The sequence below is a fragment of the Odontesthes bonariensis genome, chromosome 5, assembly GCF_027942865.1.
Source record: "Odontesthes bonariensis isolate fOdoBon6 chromosome 5, fOdoBon6.hap1, whole genome shotgun sequence".
NCBI lineage: Eukaryota > Metazoa > Chordata > Actinopteri > Atheriniformes > Atherinopsidae > Odontesthes > Odontesthes bonariensis.
Window position 1 is genome coordinate 19,277,980 of NC_134510.1, and position 23,711 is coordinate 19,301,690.

General features: G+C 38.1%; 2 protein-coding genes across 3 annotated transcripts in view; both read left to right on the forward strand.

Annotated features, from left to right (window-relative positions):
- Positions 1-7,532, forward strand: part of LOC142379822 (F-actin-uncapping protein LRRC16A-like) — a 66,770-nt gene extending 59,238 nt beyond the window's left edge. Inside the window, exons 32-38 of the mRNA XM_075465120.1 lie at positions 57-166; positions 329-583; positions 680-890; positions 1,764-1,800; positions 2,092-2,352; positions 2,972-3,103; positions 4,034-7,532. Of these exons, the coding sequence (XP_075321235.1) occupies positions 57-166; positions 329-583; positions 680-890; positions 1,764-1,800; positions 2,092-2,352; positions 2,972-3,103; positions 4,034-4,206 (1,179 nt within the window). The 3' untranslated portion in view covers positions 4,207-7,532. The remainder of the gene's footprint in view (positions 1-56; positions 167-328; positions 584-679; positions 891-1,763; positions 1,801-2,091; positions 2,353-2,971; positions 3,104-4,033) is intronic.
- A 259-nt stretch (positions 7,533-7,791) lies between these two features.
- LOC142379823 (secretagogin-like) lies at positions 7,792-21,324 on the forward strand. 2 transcript variants are annotated; one of them, XM_075465121.1, is made up of 11 exons: positions 7,792-7,985; positions 8,344-8,414; positions 10,389-10,481; positions 15,009-15,098; positions 15,764-15,820; positions 16,203-16,280; positions 16,856-16,911; positions 17,048-17,093; positions 17,189-17,248; positions 19,755-19,823; positions 20,771-21,324. In XM_075465121.1, exons 1-11 carry the CDS (start codon positions 7,916-7,918, stop codon positions 20,897-20,899), a joined length of 819 nt encoding a protein of 272 aa, XP_075321236.1. In that variant the 5' UTR covers positions 7,792-7,915; the 3' UTR covers positions 20,900-21,324. The 2 variants fall into 2 exon arrangements, with proteins under 2 accessions (XP_075321236.1, XP_075321237.1); XM_075465122.1 differs by lacking the exon at positions 7,792-7,985 and adding an exon at positions 8,073-8,117.
- Positions 21,325-23,711: the final 2,387 nt, after the last annotated feature.

The window sequence follows — 23,711 nt, forward strand, 5'->3', positions numbered from 1 at the left end:
CCATTGGTCAGATGTTTCTGATAAAGCATCTGGTTCTTTATCTTTTTTTCTTTCAGCAAATCAATAGCACTTCATCTCAAGATGGGGAACAGAACGGCCTCATGGGAAGGGTGGATGAAGGAGTGGATGAGTTCTTCTCTAAAAAAGTCACCAAGATGGATTCAAAGTAAGGATTATGGTCCTGATAAATGACTTCCTTTTATTTTATTTTATCCAGTCAAAGAATGACTAAAATGTGCTTCTTCCTGGAAATCACTGTATTCTTCTGTTCAGTCTCATAAACATCACACTGTAAGTCTTATGGCTTTCTTGTTTTTCCTCCTCTAAGACGTTCCCTTAAGAGTTCCGAATCTCAGGATGGAGAGAAGAAAAAGAGTAAAGGAGGATTTCTGAACCTCATCAAGCGATCCTCCAAATCAGATAAATCTGACAAATCAGATAAGCAGGACAAAAACCAGGCAGCTCCAGCATCTACTGGTACATCCTCAGCGTCTGTAGCCTCTGTTTCAGCTGTCACTATCCCAGAGGAGCCCTCCTCTCCAAAGGTAGCAGTTAAGAGTCCAACACCTGAGCCAAAGTCCAGGTAAACAGAACAATATCAAACAGTTGGACACTCACTAAATCAGTCTCTATATTACATCAACCGCAGCTACACAAACAATTACTGTCTCCACTCCAGAGACGCCGCCAGCCGCTCACAGCCCACCGACTACAGCAGCAGCTCAGACCGGTCCGAGGAGCCGAGGACCCCAGACTCCATAGATGAACCGTGGGAAGGTTCAGACGGCAGGGGAAGTCCTCAGGGAGGAAAGCGGTACCCTGGGGTGCAAATGATGGGCAGCGGCCTCCTGGCAGAGATGAAGGCCAAACATGAGAGGAGAGCATACAAGGTGAAGGGTTGTCATTTAAACCAAAAAATACTGAAGTCACTATAAAGATGAGAAAGGACGAGAAATTAGGGCACAGCATTTTTGGTGATGGTTGGGAGACTCTTCTGAGCCTAAAAAGACAGAATTATGATGTTGATTGCCATAAATTGTATACATATCATATACCAACTGTATGCTTCAGTTCCTCATTGAAGTTCAAGATAAATTATGTTACAACAGCGATGTTAGACAATTCAGGCGGTCTCTGAGCTTAGAGATCTTTGTTTAAATAAGCACACACAAGATTGTTTTGAGCACAAAGTGCTTTAGGTGTTCAGCCTCCGCTTGTCAAATCTAGTTTGTTCAACACTCAGAGAAAGTGGTTTCCAGGGGAGGATTTATAAAATCCGAGGCATCCGCAATCAGCGGCACACAAAGACTTTATATCTTCAGGCTGACAACATGTTGACGTAAAAAAACAAAATGACCATGATTCTCTAGCAGATGGCAAGATGAGTGGGAGAGGGATGTGGAGTCAGAAAGATGGTAGCATGAAAACCAAAATGATGAACTGATAGAATAAAGAAAACAATTTCAGTTTTCCAGTTTTAGTTTTTACAGCGCCCCGTAACACAGTTTAGTGTTTGCAGGTTTAGGGTTTTATAACAGTGTTTATATCTTCCCTGTGGGGGAAAAAAAAGTATTTTTTTCCATTCGTTTCACTGACTGTGTGAGCTGCACCTTTTGTGAGAGAAGGCACTCCCATGTGCCACAAACTGTGTACCATATGCATCATTATACCTCTCCAGTCCCTAAAAAACATTTTAGGTATACTGTAAATAAGTATGTCTAAGAGTAATGTCTATTTTTTGTTTGTCCTTGTGTCTCTTCTAGTCTTCCAGCCCTGACAGGCCCGACAGCAATTCGACAGGTAAACCTGAGATTAAACCTGAAAGATGTGACTGAATTAAAAACTGAGCTAACTTTCAGACTAAAAGTTAATGACTCGTGCAAATACAGTTTTTTTTTTATTTTTTTTTTATTGTGGCTCTTTTTGAAGGAGCTGCTGTTCCGTAGCCCACAGAGCGAGACAAGTTTTGGTTCTGTTTTTGAATTTCTCATGCTGTAAATACCAGTGCAGTTCATTGAAAATACTGTCCTACTTTTTTTTCTATTTGAACTAATTTCATTTGTTGGTATGTGTGCTTGCATGTGTCATCAGCTAAGCCGCATTCTACGACTACAGAGAGGTCTCCAAGTGGTTCCATTATTAAAGCAGAGTCTGCTGCTCCAGAAAAGACCTCAACACGTGGTGAGACTAAGCCGGAACTAACCACTCGTCTCAGGGCTACATCTTCCTCAAGTTCCCCCTCGGGACCAGCGAGCCCTAAACCACCAGTGCCACAAGGAGCAAAGCCTGCGCTTGCTGCTCGACCCACCATCCCACAGAAGCCAAGGACCACCAGTAGCAGCAGGAGCACAGGTCAGCCACAGTGAAGGGGTTTCAATCCAGTGATTACATTTTTTTTTTTTTAACTACAAATTTATTTGCCAAGACGGAGTATTTAGGGCCATATTTAAAAGAAGAATTCGAGAAAAAATTACAAGATTAAAGTCGTAAATAATTTGAGAATAAAGTCGTAAATATTCTAACCTGTTATTTTAGAGGAAGAGAGTTGTTAAAATGAGGGCCGTGGAGCATTTCGTGGAATTGTACTTTAGCATAAGAGATACTTAATCTTTTGCCACATCAGCATCACCTTGTCATAAGTATCAGGACTTTAAAAAGAATATCCAAGAAAATGCATCTTTTCTGCTTTTGTGGAGGGAGAAATGGCTGGAAGTGGTTGACTGCAGGGTTATTGGTGGATGCATCAGCGGGCCATTCGCCATATTTAATAACAACTTTATTCTCGTAATTTATTCTCTAATTTTTTTCTTTTTAAATGTGGCCCTAATACTCAGTCGTAGTTTCCCCTTTTTTATTTCTTAAAGGTACACATTCAAATTTAACAAAACATTAATATTTTGTCCTATACTAATGCAAAATGACAGATGTGTGTTTTTTTTTTTTTTAAATGTTTTTATCATGTTTCACATAGATGACAGCTCAGATTCCCCCAGTAGTGGAGGTGTGTCTCCGAAAGTTACAACACTGAAGAAGGCGCTATCAGAGAAAGACAAAGATACCAGTCTGCAGCCAGGAGTTTCTTCCAACAAAACCACTCAGGAAGGTGAGAAACAGAATCTGTCTGCTTTGAGCTTTAAGTCTCCTGGTGACCTGATATTGTTCATGCAAGTACACAGATTTTCAACTGCACTGAAAATGCAATGAAATGAGCAGCTGAAAAGTAGTAATCCCCCTTTGGTCTCTCTGTAATCTAAAACTGCAAGACTGATCTATGTTTGACGTCGGTGTCACAATCAGACAGTGTTGGCATTCAGTCCATGGAGGGTGCTGTTGTCTGTCTTACAGTGACTGATAGATTTAGCTCATGAGTCCCTCTCTCCCACTACCTTTCGTCTATTATGCATTATGTAACAGACATAATACATTTTAACATTTAAGTCTGAGTCTGTCTATCCCAGAATTAAACTGACTGTCATTTGTAGTGTAAATGATAGGCACAGCTCCAAGAATAAGCTGAATCTACAGACGAGATCAAGGCTACAAACTTTCCTCCATTAGATCAAGTAATGATTTATGAACATTACTGAGCAATCATGATTATAAATTATTATCATAATTGGCTAATCATGAATATAACAGTGATTAGATCTATGCTGTCACCCAGGCTTTTAGTGATCTAACAAAGGAAAGCACCTTTCATACATTCTACTTTGTGTAACTATTTTGCTCTTGATTAAACTGACAGGGTTTTAAGGCCCTTTTTTCTCAGGCTTTGTGATCATATCTGTCATAACAGCAGCAAACATAGTTACAGTATCCTTAAGAGTTCCGTACAGTTTTTATATATGTCGAGATCTTAGATCCCAGTGAAATTTTAAAAAGCGTGGCCAAAACCTGTGGTGGCTTAATATCTCATACTCTATAAGTATGAGACTGCACTATATTTCAAGAGTCCAGCTCCTGGTCACTTATTTCTTTAAATTTTTCTTCTAATTATTTTTAAAGCTGTCATTTTCATCTGTCTTGTTTTTAGGGAAGTTCGCATCAGACACTGTTTCACGTTCCGGCCCTCTAGGCACCAATTCTGATGATCACGGTTCTTTTAAGACCAAGGACAAATCTCCAAACCCAGACAAGGCCAAAGCAGCGAGAAAGAAGTCGTCCGACTCTGCGGAGGAGGCTGACAAAGACTTTATCTTGATATGAGCGTGTTTACAGGTCTAATTTACTTATAGAAAAGCATTCGAATGGGAATGTAACTGTCATGATTCAGTTTATATTACAATTTTTACTCGCAGGTCGAAATATAGATCACGTTCGGTAAAGAAGACGACCTGCTGGAGTACAAGGAAATGCACAGTTTCAGCTTCAGTTTAGATTTAATTATGTATGACATATTTGGTAGAAATTACGACTGCAACGGTCACATCACCGTAGCAAATCAAAAACTGTGCTAAATCTCACAAGAGCTTCCTTCTCACAAACGGCCTTTTCTCCCGATCTGCTCTCATCCTTGTTTCTAACTCACTTTTCTTACTAACTCTTCAGGGTTTGAGAATATACATCATCAAGAGTAGATCAAGCTCATACAGTCAGTAAATGATAAATATTAAAGTCAAGTCAGTTTGTAAACTACTAAAAATGAGGTAAGATGCTTTCAGAAAACAGCCGCAAGACTGAGCCAGAGTCTACATCTGCAACTAACAATCTGCTGTCTTTTTACTGTTAGCTGCCATAGCTTGTTCCCAGGGACCAAACACAAAATAACAGTTATACTTGAAAACAGACGCATGAGCAGATCAGGACCACAGTGGAATTTTTCCTTTCAACACATTTGTACAGATTTTACTAAATGCTATTTTCAGTACATGCAAGTTACTTACTCCGGACCTCAGACGTAACTGAATCCATTATGCAATTTATTTCTTTTTTCTTGTCCAGGAATATACAGGTGTCAGCTGAGCTTCTCAGCACAGGCAACATTACTGTAAATTTGATGTAGTTTTAATTTGATGTCAGTAGGACCACTACTATCCACCGGGATCTAGCTGGATTGCTCATCTCCTAACTGAAGGTCTGAAGGAAAACCATACACCCAAACAGACCAAGTCGAGTCAAGTTATTTAGCGTGTGAGAGCTGGAACGAAGCGTATGTCATACACTTTAACTTCTTTGATAATCAATATGGCTTTAGCACTGTTAACTTAACACTGTTATAGATAGACACTGTGGGAAAACACTTTTCTTTTGCTGGTTATGGACAGGAGTTTGGGTATGTCATTTACGTGCAATACGGAGTGTAATTGTAACTAGGGGCCGTTTTTCTTGAGGGTGTGCTGGTTAAATCAACTTTTGAACTGTTTTATTTGTAGCATTTTTGAGTTCAAGTAACATTAATTGTTTGACTGAATTGACAGACTTTGAACTTCTCCTAAAGAGAGATGAATCCTGTGTTCGCGCAAACCACTAATGGCCCACATTAAGATTCCCCTTGTGTGCCAATTGTCCAGTGACAGCAAGTAAATTCCCCAAAGGAATGGAATGTCGTAGAAGGGACCGAGTTTGACAGTAACCTCTTTGACATGTTCTTTGTGCAAAAGCAGGACACTGAAGGAACTCCAGCCTTCACACACTCCTCTTCCTAAACGTCTTTAGTTATCCCTCTTTAGCTTTTCGCACAGAATGGGACTATTCTATAAAGTTTGCAAACTATTGACCTATGAACAAAATCATGGCAATAGGTGGCAATCACACTGTCTGTTTTTAAAAAAAAAAAAAAAAAAAAAAAAAAAAATGAGAAAAAAAGAGAGTGCAGTGTGAAAGTAAGATGGAAGTAGCTGTATTTTAACCACATAGACCTCTGCTTAACATGAACTCGAGTCTCAGGCTGATTCTTCTGGTTTTCCTTTTCCTAACAGCAAGAAATGCCCTTTTCACACTGCTTTACAGTTTGCAAACACATTCTAAAATTTGTTGTACTAAAATATTCACGCTTTTAACTGGCTTTCAAAAGTATGTGCCCCTTGCCCTGTTAGGAAATCATGCAGTTGTAAAAACACTGTATATATAGTTTGGGGCCTGAGATGAAGCCTTGCAATCTGTTAATGCTGCATTAATGTCATGTTGTAGTTGTGGTTTTTGCCAGTTTTTGATAAAAACTACCAAGAAAATAAAAACAAAAAGAAAGTGTATACCTCCAATGATCACTCAACACAAACCCAGATTTACTGAAAATGGTGCTGTGCTGTCAGTTGGCTGTATTTAAACCTTATGAAGCCATCCCTGCGGCTGTCTTAACCCCTAAAATCCCTCAGTATGACATGTGTGCAGCATTATACTCCACATCTATACTGCCACATCATGTGTGGCATCTAAATGATTTTTATTACTTTTTATTTATCATAATGAACTTTTACTACTTGTGTGCCAAACTGTGCTTCAATGTTAACATTAAGTGTGCACTACATGTTAGTTACTTATGTTCTGTGTGAAAGGGGCACAGCTTATACTGCATCGTACTGTACAAGAGTCAAATTCAAATCGTGGCCAAAGGTCTTGCTGGCGCACCTCTCTTCCATCGTGGTGACTGTTGATGTCTTTTTGTGGGGTTGCAATGACATTTTACTCCCCTGGCACTAATCATGGTTTGCAAATATCCCTGTTGTTGCTGTATATACTTACTATGTCCATAGAACTGCAACATCACTTTTTGTCTCAAAGCTTTTCAAGGAAACACACAAAAAAAACACAATAAGCATCTACTTTTTAGTGTGTTTAAAGCAGATACATGTGGCTGTGTGTCATCTTTTCGTTGGCATTTTGAACCTTTCCTAATGGGAGGAGATTACCTGGATACCCTCTACTGTTCTTTACTATGTGTGTGGATTTTACGAGGCAGCAACGTGAGCTTCAGATGCATTGTGTGCGAGACTGGTGAGCACCACTCTGTCCTGAAAAATGAGCATCCACTTTGTTTCTGTTGGTTCTCAGAGTGTAGAAACATAAATTTGAACTAGTAGCATTAAATCTAGACCTCTGAGTCTATGTGTGTGACTGCATGATGTGGCTGTGAGTTGTACTGTATGTATATATGTGCTTTCATACATGTAGGTGTGTGTGTGTGTGTGTGTATGTATGTGTAATAATAGCACATGTAATATACACACTGCGATACATTCACGCGCCTACGTGAACACAGCAAATCTTATATTGTTTTGGTACTAAGTACACTACTATACTAGGGGTTTTGTTTGTAACTTATTTCGAATAAAAAAAGCAAACAGTGGCAGTGACGTCTTGATCCTTCGTTGTTTCTTTTCATCTGTACATTATGTTGATAAATGTACAAATGAGATCTTTGTATGTAATGATTTGTTTTACATGTAACCAGTTTGTGTTACTTTCAACGAGTTTTAGAAAATAACTCTCAGTAAAGGTATTTGCCTTGAAATGCTTTTGGGAGAGGGAGCATAAATACAAATGGCATGTTTGCATATTTTCTCAGCCTTGATACATCGGTCATTCCATTTAGTCATGGGTCAGTAGTTTCTGCTGTTTGACATTTCTTCAAACAAATATTAATACTGATTAAAATCATTTTACAACTTATAAAAACTCTGCATTGTCTTGTTTATCACAACTCCAGTATGCTAAAAAAGTTCAAATTGCAGGGTGTGATTTGCAGTGTAACAACACAGCCACCAGAGGGCGAATGCATTGTGAACTGTACATGGTGCCTCCTTTCTTGTCTCTCTTTCACAAACACACACACACACACAGAGGGGGTGGGGTTTTTACTTAGTCACAAAGAGCATATGTCAACCAGTGCAGGCTGTTGAATAGTGCAGCATTTTGTGTCATCTCAGACATTCTTATTTTTATGCATAAAAGTTCATAGCTTACTTTTCTTTTTAAAATGGATAGTGCTTTTGATAACCTGGATGCAGCTGGTTTTCTGGAAATTTGGCAACACTTTGATGCAGATGGTAAGAACATTTAATGACTTGTTTCTTTTTACATCCATAAATATGCCTAAAAGATGGTGCATGTGTTTATCTTTCATTTCAGGATAATAATAAAAAAAAAATCTTTACTCATGATGAGCTTTGAATCAAGAGGTAACTAACATGTGTCGTGTTCCATGCACTTACATAAAGTAAGCAATGACATTTTGGGATTTTCTCTGGAAATGCCTTGATGAAACTTAAAGAATTGGCATGTCTTGAGGGGGTTTAAAACAGTGGAGAAGATGTAGAATGATAAACATCTCTCAACAGCTTTCATTTTGAAAAAATAATTGCTTCACTACATTTCAAACCTTATCACTTTTCTTTACTTTCGTAGATAATGGCTACATTGAGGGCAAAGAGCTGGATGACTTTTTCCGTCACATGATGAAAAGACTGGGTCCACAGGTAAGGCCACATTATTTGGGTGAATTCATCCGTAACTTGTGATGACAGCAGTTCAGTATGGTGCACTTTAACAGGAAATAAGCTGCAGACTGTGGTATCATTTCCATCTATAAAGTAAAATGCATAAAGCCACATATATCAGTCAAAATGCAGCTTCTATTTAACACATTTTAACAGTGTAATGACCACCTCAATGAAGCCCTGATTTTTTTCTTTCTTTTTTTTCTTTTAAATGTATTCTATAGTATGATATTGTCATGTATGTTATGTTCAACAACCACTAGAATGTGTATTTTTTCTCTTCACAACAGTGCCTGGTTTTCCATCATTTAGGTTCATGAATTCATGGGACACAGTTTTAGAAAACACAAGCTTGATCTCTCATTTCGGCAATTGGCTTGAAATTTGCCAGATCTGTGCTGTGTGGGCAGTCAAACTGTATCTATCTGTATGGGTGGGGTCCCTGTATGGATGTCAGGCAACACAATTATAGAGCTCTGGGCAGTGTCACAAGAAAAGACTTTGATTTGGTTATGAATTATCCTGAAAAATAAGTTTTGAGCTTGTGCACTAATGGCACATCATGTATACTGAGCAGTGTTAATGCTGTTCCCTTTCCCTGACCAGTTGTAGTGGAAACCCTAAGAAGCATACATCTACTGCATGCTCTTCTACATATGAATGTATGTGAAAATGTGTGTGTGTGTGTGTGTAATGTGTGGACTCCCTTGGATACTAATACTAATACTAAGTGGTTGTGCTAAAACAAACAGACCACCAACCACATGTCAATTTTGTCTTTCTGATGTTTGCTTTCCATTACTAATGCCCTCAGGAGGAGGAGTGTTCGATCACAGGCTAAAAAACTGCTCAGCAGCCATTGTGTTATATTAATCTCATAGTGCCCTTATCTGCTTCTTCTACTATCATTCTACTACTATTTCCTCGAGAATATCACACAGCCATTGTAAAGCCCCTTGCTGCTACATATTGTCAATTATTTTCTCACATGTAGCATAATATGTCTCCATATACTGTACCGTGGTTTCAAAGTGTCAATAAAGCTCTAAAGAGTACACCAGTCATTTTTGCTCTGGGGGAAATGACAAAATACGAATGTGTTCATTTCAAAATACTTACAATTAGCAGGACAGCACAGGGACCAAATAAGAGTTTCTCATATACTGTCAGATGTTGGCACCCTGTAGTCTGCAGACTCTGCACTGCACGAAGCAATGATTCAGACTTTAGCACCATGGATGAACAGGTTTCTATAGTTACAGTACCATGACTGGTGGTTAGAGAGGAAAGTCGAAAGCTGGTGTACTAATTAGAATAACTTCAGCAGCTGAAAGTGTACTCGCCTTCAGTGGTTTCAGGCTTTTGATATGAGTTCTTGTCTTCACAGGAAAAGAGAAAACTGAGATGAATGAGCAACACACTGACTTTGCTATTCCACGTTGTCTGATATGGTTATGGACATGATAAAGTTCTTTTAACTTATTCTCAAGTGAATGTTTCATGAATGCAAGTATCTATTCTGATTTTTCACAAGTTATAGCAAAGAAATGTAGACTGAATTGCAAATTACAAAATAGGTTAGACAAGTTTTGTATTTAAATTTGCAGTGGCTGAAAATCCAACTAAATAACTTGAGCTGTTCTATATAAAGACCAAGTCTAATGAGCTGTTGGCCTTAAAAAAACTTCAAGGGAAGATAGTTTGAGGCAGAAATGCAGACCCTGAAAGAAAAAAAAACTCTTAAAGAAGTATCCATGGAGACACTGCCAAAAATAAACGTGACTCAAGGAAGGTATTATGTTTTCTTTACACATTTCATTTTGCACCATCACTTAGTTCACTACATCACTATTTCTGTGAATAGATGAATAGATGCATGAATGTGAATTTGTAATCATGGATTGGAGCCAGGAAAATATGTGCTTTCATTTACAATCTACTTTGTTTCCACAGGAGAAAGTCACAGAAGAGAGAGTCCAGCGATTAAAGCAGAGGTTTATGTCTGCCTATGATGTCACTGCTGATGGCAAACTACAAATCCAAGAGGTACAGCCGTCTGAATTCATGCCTTCATTCACTTCACTGTTATTTGGAAATTTCTTAACAAAATACGACGCCAGTCAAAAAAAATCTGCTCATCCAAAATGAATGGATTGGTGAGTCCAAACTTATGAACAGTACTGTGTACAGTACACAATGTTGGAAAGATTACCTCTGAAAAATGATAGATTACAGATTACTAGTTATGCTAACAAAAAGTGGGCAATGAAACTAAAAAGTCATCTTCAGGCTGTAGGCGTTTGCTCAGGCCTTTTGCAGTTTTAAACGGAAAACAGAAATTTATAGAACTGACAGGAGCCTTGGTCAAATAATAGGCCCTCCTGCCTTGACATGAAAAGAGCATTGATTTTATTGGCAGATGAGAAGCAGTACATATTCAAATGAGAAAAGGTTATCAAAAACAGAGCCAAAAACAAGAGTTAAAAATGTTATTTAAGAGGAGCAAGTCAACATGTCGAGACAATTCCCTGTTAGGCATCTATTTTTTGATGGAGCTGCATCCAAATATTTTTGCTTTGCTGAACCATGTTTTCTGGAAATATGATGAATTAGCAATATGCAAAAAGAAGCAGCGCACTTGAATAAATATTCTACATATAACCTTTAAATGGTAAAGATGGATGGTACATCCAGACGATTCAATGACATATTTCTTCCCAGTAACTTCTGCTGATAACAACTAAATGTATTTGATATTTTAACAATCAGCTTTGTTTGGCCAGAAATGCACTTGCTGTTCATGATGCAAGTTTGCATGTTCTTCCCGTGTAGGCGTGGGTTCTTTCCGGGTGCTCGGGCTTCCTCCCAACTCCCAAAAACATGCATGATAGGTTAATTGGTTACTCCATATTGGCCCTATGAGTGTGTGTAGTTTGCCTCTATGTGGCCCTGTAATTGACTTGCGACCCATCCAGTCTGTCCCCTACCTCTCATTCAATTGCAGCTGGGATAGGCTCTGACCAGATGTCTGGCATCCTTGACTTTGGTGCCTTAAATGCCATCCACTACACCACTGCTACAGCTTTTTTGTTGACAGCATCTTAATATCAACCGATTAATAATATAATTTACTGTCTCCATAAACATTGTTTGCATCATGGAAATCCAGAGGTTTTGTACAGTATGAGTTCTCTGTTTTCCCTCCTAGTGGAATTCTCTGGTATCTGGTGTAGCAGGAATATGAACAACTATGCCAATGAGTTGAGGGTTGGCACCTGTTGAACACACACATGCACATACACACGGTCACTCACTCATGGAGACAGATGCCATTCATTGGAGCGGTCACAGCCAATCACAGCGCCCATGGAGCATGGGGGTAAGGGAGCCTTGCTCAAGGGCACCTCGGCCGTGGCAAGGAGGTGGACTGCCTATTTAGGCTAGTAAAAAATAAAAATATGCGGTCCTTGAAAAATATTTGCTTTAAATTGCAACTACTGGTTGCTGTATGTACAGTTTTAGTTCAAAGTGTTCCTAGTTAATAGAGAGTGGCAGCAAGGCAGGAGGCATGTGTGCTCCCAGGGATGTTACAGCGACATTCTTCCATAGAGTTAGCCACACTTTGTCTAAGAAGTCGCTTCATGTTAGGGTGGTTACTTTTTTGAAAAATAAAACCTTTAAGTTAGCAAGTTAGCAGTTGCTGACAAAAACAGAGGAAATGTTTGGGGTGAAAGACAGACTAACAGCTTTTCAGAAGACACAAACAGCATTAGATTATATAAGAAAAAATAATATTGTCTGATTTCATTCCTTGTTTGCAAAAATACCGGTATATATTAATGAGTCGGTTCAAAAGCCTGTAAAACCCTGCCCTCACATGTTACTCAACAGTGATCTTAACCAATATGAATAAAGAGCTGTAAGTTCATTCATCTACACTACATTTGGGTCAGTTAACAATGATAGACTTTTATCGTTTCACTTGTGTTTTGTCCATCAACTGTGAACTTGTGGTCCAGTTCCCTCACAACACCACTGTTCTTTCATTCTGTTACATCACAGACTGAAAACTAATTTAGCCTCTTATGCCAACTTCGTCTTTAATCTAGATACTCTCGTGCTCTCGCCTGTGCCCTCTCTCAAACTCATTGTACTTCCTTCTCCGCTCTCTTTAATAACTAACCCTCCTTCTTCTTCCGCTGTAGTCCTTATCTTCATCTTTTATTTATGTCATGTGTCTGTGACAGTGATACGCCCTGTGCCTTTTTCAAGAAAAAACAAGAAATAGTTTCTGGGGCTGCTGATGATCATGCCAAGTCATCCTCTTGCAGTGAAGAGACAGCCAGATGAGCACAGAAAGCAAACCTTTTAGCTTAACTGAACGCCTACACTAACAATTTCTGTTCTCTTTAGTAGGTGCTAGATAGCGCTTCAATGCAAATAAAAATGTATTCTGCATGGCACCGCAGTTCTACACAGGAAAAAGACAAATGATCCTTTCAGCCTGCCTGTGGGATTTTCAAATGTCCAAAACAAACTACTTGTAGTTAATGAAGGTTGATTCTCAGAATATTTTGATCAATTAAATCAAATCTAACTGAAAACTCCACAGCTGCAGCTGTTTACCATAAAATGAAGACATATTTTGATGACGCAGCTCTCTCAGGCTCCACTCTGAGTAATTGCTGCAGCTTCTTGCTGAGGAGTAGCCCACATGCTTCATCAGAGTAATGAAGTGAATTATCTGTCCTCTAGAGAAAAAAAAACCTTCACGCATGTATTAGGCCACTCCCTTGATTATATTACATCCATTGACCAAAAAGCTTTGGCTTTCACTCATAAAACTGGAGGGAGGGGAATCGATGCCTGTCTTCTAAAGTGGCTTGTTACAGGAAGTGATTTACTGTGGCTGATGCAGGAACAGTGAATTCAATGCCCTTCTGGCCTTAAAGTTTTGGTATAAAGAGTTATGGTCAGTCTAAATGTATTATTGTGGTATCACTAATGCTGCATGTCTCTGCTGACCACTTTAGTTTTCAGAATACTTTTTCTCTAAACGTAATACTAAATGATGCCATATCAAGGACGTCAGCAGGCTTATCAGAAAACCACAACATCCTGTGTAATAGCTGCATGAAGTACTGTGACTTCTCTAGCACAGTGTAGTACAACTTGTACTTTAGACAATGTTCAATCAGTAGACAAGACATAGCTCAACTTAATATTGCAAACTGTATTATTACTTCAAGGTCAATAACAGTGTAATGCCTGATATATCCATGTGTTTAAAGTGACACATGTTTTCATCATTTTAAATGATTAAAGTGTGTTAGGGAGGTGGACTTAAGATCAGAGGGTTGCAAGTTCAAATCCCGCCATTACCTCTCCCTACACCTCTATCCATGGCTGAAGTGCCCTTGAGCAAGGCACCTAACCCCACATTGCTCCAGGGGCTGTAACCATTAACCCTGTATCTAAATAGCTGTAAGTCGCTTTGGATAAAAAGCGCCAGCTAAGTGTAATGTAATGTAATATAATGTAATTAGCCTTCACCTTGTTGAATTGATAAAGCAACATTGCCAACAGAAAATAAATGACTATTTTTATGTACTCTGTAGTGTTTTTGAATCACTTTTATGTCACTATCTGCCACATTTTCTGCATGAATGTCAACTTATAAGTTAAACTAAAAAAAAATGCATTGGTTGTTACATTTTGGCCATGAGCCTTTCGTGTCGTTGAGCTGGTGACTTGCAGAGGTGTAGAGAGTGAAACCACTGCCTCGATGCATTTTTGCTTGTGTGACTCCTGACAACCTGTAAGTGTGGCCTTCCATTGCACGAGTCTCTTCAAGAAAAAAATATAAATAATTGTTAAAGCAAACAGCCATAGCTGTATAACAGATGATTATATGATAAATTAACCATGCCTTATTCTATCAATGCACCAACTGAATAATGTCTTAAAAAACAACGATGGCAAAGCCTGTAGCAGCATCAGTCCTCTGCAATTCGCAAGACTGTTGCTGCACTGCAGTTGCTCTGACTGCAAGCCCATACTTCAGCTTTGTCACCTGAATGACTGCAGTATTTTATTAGAGTGATCATTAAGGGCCAGTTTAATCAGCTAATGGAAGGCTGATCTTGTTAAAGGACAACAGGCAAGAGAAAAGCAACATTAACTCAATGGACCAATCCGGCAGAGCACAGGGCTGGTTGGTGCGTGATTCTTTTTAGTGTATTTCTATGCAAAAAGCTTTAGTTTTAATTTCAGAAGCTTTTTTTTTTTTCAAATATAAGAAGCTTTCCTAACACCTTAAAACAGCATACAATCCCCAAATCCAATAAACAGGCTATTTTGAATAAGATCCAGTTTATTTCACATTGTTGAGTGTTGTAGAGATCGTGTTTTTGTTTTTTTCAAAAACAGATTAAAATAACAGACTGGAATAGACTGAGCTGCTCTGATGTTTGTATGACTGTTACAAACCCAGCAGAGGCCAAAGAGGACATGATTTAAATGCATGGCTAGCCTTTTTTTGCTCAGTTCTCTGCTCTCTGACTTGTTTTCCAGTTGGCCCGCATGATCCTGCCAGAGGATGAAAACTTCCTGTTAATTTTCCACAGAGAGGCTCCCTTGGACAACAGTGCTGATTTCATGAAGGTAAGATAGTACACTAAGCATGATTATGAGATTGAAATGAAATGCAAGGAAAGGCAAAAATGACATTTAAGATTACATTTCTGAAGACCAGTGGTCAAAGAAATGTAGAAAGATATTTTCATTCACTGTGAGGAGCAGTTCTTCCACAAATTATATTACTAGAGTGCTTCCCCTCTGGTGCTTTATATCAAGGGACCACAGACTATATTTTATGGGCAGGGCTGTTTTTGATTTGAGGTCTATAATACAAACAGATGATTTCTGAGGAAGAGATGATGGAATATTGTAACATGTAAGCCTTTTACAGCCAATATTACTTAAATCAGATTAGCCAACAGGCCATTAGTGTAGAGTTCTATTTATCAGTAAATAGGAGCAGCAGCATGTACAAAGTAGGATGAAAACTTCCCTCAAAATGATTTAAGCTGAAAACCTGAGTTGTTTGCTGCTGTCTTAACTGGTTTCGTGCTGTGATTTAAGTGTTTGTAAAGTGCTGTTTTTGAATTAATGAATTTGACTTGGAATGGTATTTCTGAAAACTACTTCTAATCATAACGTGCCGTAACGATTTTAAAGTGCCATGCTGAGATGGCTGTATTCAAACATCCTCGGTTTCCCAATATTATATAAAACGTTTGCTGGTCTTACTCTTCAATCCCTTGCAGATATGGAGGAAGTATGATGCCGACTGCAGCGGGTACATATCAGCTCAGGAGCTGAAGGTGAAGTTGTCAGCACAAACAAAGTGCACACATCTTTACACAACAGCAGTTACACAGAATGGTTGCTCCATCCTGCAACTCAACTATTTGCTGACCTGTACTGCACGATGATCTTTGTCATTTTCGCCTTCAGACACCACTTGTTTTCTTGAGAATAGAGTTATGGAGAGAACAGAGTCAGTAGTAGGTTCTTGGTGTACTCAGGACTTTAGTCAATCTAAAGCCGACACAACAGTGCAAACAGTAGAGATTCCTAACAAAATGCCACTGATGTGAATTATTTTATGTAGTCATATTCCTTTGCCAGTTATTCATACATAGCTCTTCACCCACTGGATTGTTTTGCTGTCTTTTGATGCTGTAACACTTTTTTTCATTTCAGGCTTTCTTGAAAGACTTGTGTCAGCAGCACCACAAGGAGGTGTCACCTGATAAGCTGGAAGAGTACACTGACACAATGGTAAGAATGTAATGCACACTTTTCGGGTTAAACCCACAGACCCTTCATAGTAAAACTCACATTAAACTTGGCTGGTGTGCACAGGCTAGAGCAATACTATCTTTAATCTGTGTGTTGTATGACCATCAAAACATTTGAAGGCAGCAGTTTATTTAATTAAGATTTAAGAGTAGAATCTTGCAATTTTCAAGTAGCATTCAAGAGCTTAAAGGACTGTAAGATGGGGGGGGCAACCAACCAACCAACCAACCAACCACTTTCTGTAAAGTGGTCGTAATTAACTATCCACTCAATCAACTGTCAAATTAAACAAAAGTTTTAAAGAAGGAAATCAGCTATTTTCAGAGGGACTACTTAAATGAGATGAACAAAATTTCAATTATATTTAATTACTCAACTTCCTGAGTTGCTTCGACTAAAACTTCCAGTCTCAGGCAGCCTGTTTCTATGATTTTATAGATTTTAGATTAGAGAAGTTTTCGTTCAGACAGAAATATTATTTGGATCAAAAGTGGTGTTAAGACAGCAGATTCGCACTGGGTGGGTTATTTCACTGCATACTTTTTCTCTTGCAGATGAAAATCTTTGACAAAAACAAGGATGGGCGTTTGGATTTGAACGATTTGGCCAGGTACTTTTTTTTCTCTGATAATAGATGCCAGTTTAAGAGCATAGAGCGCTATGGTTAGCCAGTTTACATTCTTCTGCATTGGCTGCAAATATGATTGACTAAAACAACCCCATTACAACATGCATCTGTCTTTAAGGATCTTAGCTCTAGATGAGAATTTCCTGCTACAGTTCAGCATGGACGTAAGTATGTTGCCTGTGTTGGCCTGGTACATTTCATACTTTGTTATCTTTGTTTGCTCTCTTTATTTTGATCAACTCATCTTTTTTTTTCCAAGGCTTGCAGTCGAGATGAGAGAAAGAGAGACTTTGAGAAGATCTTTGACCATTATGATGTGGTAAGTACAATTATGAACTGGGTGGGAGTCATAATTACTGCGTTGTAAGAATGTAATTATATGAAAGCAAATCATAAGAATAAAACATGGAAAAATACATGCGAAAGGTGATTTTTAAAAAAAAGTTCTGTTGTTAAAGGAACTGCTTCTGTCATAAGATTCAGTAAAATTAATAGAATATTTTATCATACATTGACAATTTTTGCCATCTTAGTTAATATCTTAAATTAATGGTCTGAATCTAAATCTTTATGTAATTAACCCATCAAGCAAGCATGCATGCTCTAATAAGAATAGTAGAGTAACTTTTTACTGCACAGTGCTTCCTCTTTTGACTGCATGTGCACTTTGAGGGTTCCTCTTTCTACATTGCAACATTCACAGCTATTAATTGGTTTTTCACTACTAGTGAAAATATAGTTAGTGTGACACATGTGTCAGCTGTGTGACTGTCACATTCAATGCATTATAGTTGGCAGCCCTGTAACACAAATTATGCTACCCAAATAGAGACTCCACAGGTCTCAGTTAGCAAGTTGAATGTCGAAGTTCATGACAGCACAATCAGAAAAAGACTCAGCAGATCTGGCTTGTTTGAACAAGTTGCCAGGAGAAAGTCTCTTCTCTCTAAAAAGAAAGTGGCAGTTGAGGTTTGCAAAGCTGCATCTGAACAAACCATAATAATTCTGCAACAACCACTTTTAGTGAAAACCAAGCACACACGTCTCATACCAACTGTCAAGCACAAAGCTGGAGGGGTGCTGATTTTTGTCTTGTTTTGCAGCCAGAGGACCTGGGCACTTCACAGTAATTGAGTTGACCATAAACTCTACTGTATACCAGTATACTGTATACAAGAACTCTAGAGTCAAATCTGAGGCTGAAGTTTGGCTGAAATCTGGTCATATAATCCTAAACGCAGCAGGAAGTCTGCAGCAGAATGGCTGAAAGAGAAAATAATCAATGTGTTGCAAAGGCCCAGTTCAAGCATAGACCTGAACCTAATTCATTCAAGTTCATTCAACATTCAAGTCATTGCTGCTAAAAGTGTTTCTACGAGCTATTGAACTATGGGGATTACCCAATTTTTCACTCAATGCTTTTGTATTTTAGCTTAATTATCTTTCTTTTTAATAAAAAAAAATAACATAATGTAAATTGTCATGTCTTGTTGTTCATCTGAGGTTGTATTTACTTAATTTGTGAGCAGATAATTTTTACAATGTTCTGAAAAATGAATCTTAAGAATTGAAAGAGGGTGTACCTTCTTCTTCACATGACTGTATGTAACCACAGAGCATTGCAGATGTGTTACAATTTGCACTTTGAGTGGACGCACTTCACAGTTTGTATTTTCATTGTTTTTATCAGATTGTAGCAAAGACTGTGGCTTCACTCTACTCTTCATTTTGCTCTCTTTATAACATCTGCCAGCACAAAGAGAATAAAAGCAGATGTCACCACTGCCAGTGTTTGCCTCTGCCGATTGATAGCACTCCCCAATTTGCAGTGTGTTGTATCGTGCTGGCGTACGCTTGGTACAGGGGCAGTGAATCCAATTTGTTCCAATTACCTGTGTAATATCATTCATTGAAATAAGATCAACCATTATGTGGTCAAGTCACACTCTGGGATGATGAGTTAAATGTGTCATTCTGAGTGATCACACAGCTCTCACAGACTCAGTACATGCTGATAAGCTTCGACGATTTTAGTCAATCCAAATGATATTTTTGTTGTCTGTTATACCAAGTGGTCTTTCAGAAATGTTTCTGCCTCTACTGACTTTAGTCTTAAGGTATGCTTTGTGAGAAGTTCTCTGCGGTCACTGTGATAGTTATTCAGTCTATTAGTGTTAATGAAGTATATTTATAACATAACCGCCAATAAAGATAATAATGCTTCTTTGACAAATGCACTTTTCGCACTTTTGCTAGTACGGGAAAATCAGCTCTTTTAAGACATTTTCAATATTTCAGGTTAGTCATACTGAAGCTATACAGTAAGTAAGATGAAAGCAGTTGTATTTTAACATCTGTTTGAGATGGGAAACTTTAACTTTATGGGAAACGATCAAAATTTGAAAAAAATACTGGCATAACAAATACTCACTTTCAGCATTACTAAACCGAGTGGTCAAAAAGGCTCTCATACAGTAACTGAAAAATATGCTTTACCAAACAGTAGAGCGGGATATTAAAAGGTTATGGCCAAAAATCAGCTGTATATTTTTCCTAAATATATTTTTGTTTGCTCTGGAAGATTTTCAGGAGGTGTTTCACCACCAGCCATCATTAGTTGGATTTTTTAAAATCTCTTTCTTTCTATCAGTTGCAATAAATGGAGCATTTCAGGATATGTTTCAGTCAGTCTTATTCTGCAACACACTTATTAAAGAAAAACACAGAAAATAACTCTGAATAATAGTTAGTTAGGTGTAAATAATGAGAAGTAATCTGTTTTTTTTGTGTTCTCTTGCCTTCTGCCTTCTTTTTCTGTGTTTTAGAGTAAGACAGGAGCACTGGAGGGTCCTGAGGTGGACGGCTTTGTCAAAGACATGATGGAGCTGGTCAGGGTAAGATTACTATTGTCCTTTGTTCCATTGTAAAACTCAGACAACAGATTAGTGTTATCTAAAACGTTAGAAATAATTGACAAAATACTGCTACTGAGTTGGATCATATTACTACTACTACTTGGCATGAAACTACAATCATTTTTGTGTACCAATGTTCCACAGTTGGGTAATAAAATCAGATAGCAGATGAAATCGCAAACATACAGTGAATCATTAGATGAAATATCTTCCTGGTACGTCATCTATGTTACACTGCCATGTACCCTGAGCAGGCCTTTCACATGTTTTTTTGGCCACTGTACTTTGAGGATATGTGGAGATTATTTAATTAGTTGCAGTTTGCATTTTATTCCACCAGATGTCGGTACATCCTCAATACTGGATCTTTCATAACTACACCCAAAATGTGTGAGCCACTATGGGAACTGGCAAATACTGTTGCGGCATTGTGTAAATAAGGAAGTTGTGTTTGACATGAGTGGGTGTCACTTAACGTGGTTGGCATTAGACCTGGTTAGCACGTCTAACATTGGTTTCACTTAACTGAAGAAAAAGATCATAAAATCTGACTCTCAAGTTGCCAAGAAATGGACCGAACCCCCTCACATCCAATCCATAGCCCTAACCACATGTGATATTTTCAAACACTCACTGACAGTCTCCAGCCAGTCAGTCTCTCTGTTGTGGAGCGCCCACTTTGATTAATAAGTAACCTTTCTCCTCTTCAGACATGCACTTGTATCAGCATACAAAGCACACAAGGAGCATGCAGAGTTCATGATGCTAAAAATGTTTTCTTTCATTTCTAAAGTTGAGTTTGGAAACATTTTTGAGCCAGTTCTGTGGAAAGTTAAAAGGCGTTTGTGCTCTTTGCCTGTTACAAAGCCACATTTCCTAAACTTTTTACTCCACCTTCCCTGTACTCCCTCTTCTCTTCACTCCAGCCCAACATCACAGGTCCTGAGCTGGACAAGCTGCGCGTCGTTCTGCTGTGTCACTGCGACGTCAACAAAGACGGAAAGATCCAGAAAAATGAGTTATCTCTGTGTCTGGGAGTAAAGCCGAAGCCTTAATTAGATATCCATTGTGTGATGAAACTCTGACTATATTTATGATGTTAGTCAGTAATGGTAAAAAGTTGTGTTGCCATCCAGATCAGTCTAATTACTCAGTTATTTATGGTCAATACTCATACTAGTGTTATGTGATCCTGAATATGATACAATTTCTTGAGCATGATTTAGGGCTAAAACAACAGAAAGGGATGTGTTAATCTTTTGTTGGTGAAAATAGATATGTAGACCATAAGATTTGTGGTATACAAGTCACTTTGACGGTCAGTGAAAGTGACACATGACCTTTGGAAATGATAATTAACTGATTGGTTTATCGGCTAATACTGATATATGCATGTTTCTTTGTCTACAAAGGCATAATGGATGTTGTTTAGTGTATTTTAATATATTGGGCTGTTACAAAAATAAAAAAGCAATGGAGAGGGTGGCTTATTGTTTTTATTTCACCAATTAGTCTTTAAATCTTTCAAGTATAAAGTGTTGAGAGGCTGTTAGAGCTCATCAGATATGTACAACACAGCGGAAATACTGTAGAAATCTGAATGATTCTGTGCCTTTTTCGATGCATTTGTGAGCTTTATCCAAATGGACAGTACACTGTCGATGATGTTTTGGCAAAAATGCTGGTTATAAAAAACAATATGAGTAGACTTTTCTCTGGAGTTTGCAACAGAATTCAGGTACAATAAAGACTGCAGCTATAAGGCTATAATAAAAATATGGTGGGACTTTGCCGTCTTATCGCCACCACACATTAGAACAAATATTCAACAAGCATGTCATAAGACAGAACTGCTCTTGAGTCTTAATCGTTTAAACCATATGTATTTAGAGATTCAGAGGAGAACATAGGGTTAACCACTTGGTTTAAACAGCTCCATCCTAAGCTTATCCACTGTTCCACAGGTCATTGTGACCCTTCCCCGGTGAGATGCAACATGTTGACAATTCGAGACACTGTTTGCCAAGTAGGAGCCAGAGAACTAGAAAAAACAATGCTGTTAAGTAAATGGAAAGCCATTTGGCCACTAAAAGGGCCCTAATGGTGCGAACTTTAAAGCTCTAAAGCTTTAAAACTCTCCTTCAGACAGATTGATTGCCCTCTCCACAAAGCTGTGGTGTGTGCTTTGATGTGGTCTCTGTCTCTTTGCATGTGTGTCTTTATTCAGTGAAGCAACACTACAGATAATATAAAGATACTTTAGATGGTTCGCTTTTATACTGATAGATAATAGAATTCATTTTGTGTTTGCATACGTGTCATTGTGATTGTGTGTATTTGTGTGGGCAGAGCAGCTGCTACACAGCTGCTGCAAAACAAACAGTTCCCCCTTCTGGCTGAAAGCTTTGCTGCCCACTGTTGACGGGCAGCAGGAGGAACTTTCAATAAAACAAAATAAATAAAAAGAAAAAAGCTTTGTCAAGGTTGAAGCACGGAATGGGTTCCGAATCTGTCATTTGAATTTGTAATATTATTTTTTTATTTTTTTATGTCTATGGTTTAAGTGAAAAGATTGAAATTAAGATGAGGTGAGCTTATTTCTATGACTTTGATTTCTGGGCAATTTTATTAGATAAATCTCTTTTTTTTCTTTGCTTTGTAATTTTTGTCTTTCCCAGTGATATAAGCTTAATTTTAGAAAAATATCAGTGCTGTCACAGTGAACATGAAATATGTCAGTTTCATGTCCTTGTGTCTGCTGTCAGTCTTCCAACAAGATATCATGAGTTACAAACAGCAGGTCTGGGCACAGTGTGTATGTATATATGTATATATATATATATATATATTTTTTGCCTTTTGAAACCTTTTCTAAAACATCTGCACACTGTAATCACTATGGAAGTACTGCTGCCTCTGATTATATATAAATTCAATGCTAAAATTGATAGCTGTATATGAGTTACCTGCCTCAGTTTATTTTCTGCTTAAGTGATTTACAGTCTACAAAATTGTTGCGATTGATTCATTAGATTCATTAGAGAACCTTAAAATGAACACAGTCCTTAACCAGCATTCATCTAAGCTTCTAAATAGGTTTTCATCCACAAAAGAAAGGCTTAATTCTTAAGTAATGACCCACTTGTTTTGCCGTGTTGCACTGCTGTCACGTTAAGTGCTTCACCTGGGGCTTTATAGCTCTTGTACGCGACCTGATGAAGCCTGGGGCATAAATGACGATAAGCCATAACAAGGTAAGAAAAAAAGGAACGATGGTCAAACAAAAAGCCACAGCGTATACAGCCTCGATCATAGGTTTTTTCAGGCTCTCCCAACAGCCATTCTGAAACAAATAACTATTAATGAAACTATACTGAAGCGCTGGATCATAGGGTTACATGCAAACTTCCTTCCTTTATGCTCATAACATCAGAGAAGCTTGTGATGCAAACATCTGGTAAAAACCTCAAAGCTGGTTGAGTCAAGAATTAGATATTGAAGTCCAAATGTATTGCATTTATTTATTTTTATCGTATTTATCCTCATATTACATACAGTGCCTTTTGAAAGTATGTTTGAGTTAAATGAAAGAAAATAAAGATTTGAATGGTTATAGAAATAGAAAAAAATGTTCTGGAGAAGCACAGAGTAGGAATGGGTTATAAATAAATATCAATAAGTCCAGCTCTATTAAATCTCTCATCAGAAAGTGACAAGATCAAGACAACTTAACAAGTCTGCCAAGATAAAGCAGACCACTTAAAATCACTGACCAGGTAAGAATTATTCAGAGCTTTAAAAAAAGAAGACAAATTTACATCCAATGACTGAGCTGCAAAGATCTACAGGAGAGAAGTTTGTCCATGG

What these genes read in the sequence shown, in the direction of transcription:
- LOC142379823 (XM_075465121.1), top strand. Translation starts at nt 7,916, where the DNA reads ATGGATAGTGCTTTTGATAACCTGGATGCAGCTGGTTTTCTGGAAATT. An exon ending in TCTTTGACCATTATGATGTG is followed by an intron (nt 17,249 to 19,754) that starts GTAAGTACAATT and finishes TCTGTGTTTTAG; the next exon opens with AGTAAGACAGGAGCACTGGA. An exon ending in ACATGATGGAGCTGGTCAGG is followed by an intron (nt 19,824 to 20,770) that starts GTAAGATTACTA and finishes TCTTCACTCCAG; the next exon opens with CCCAACATCACAGGTCCTGA.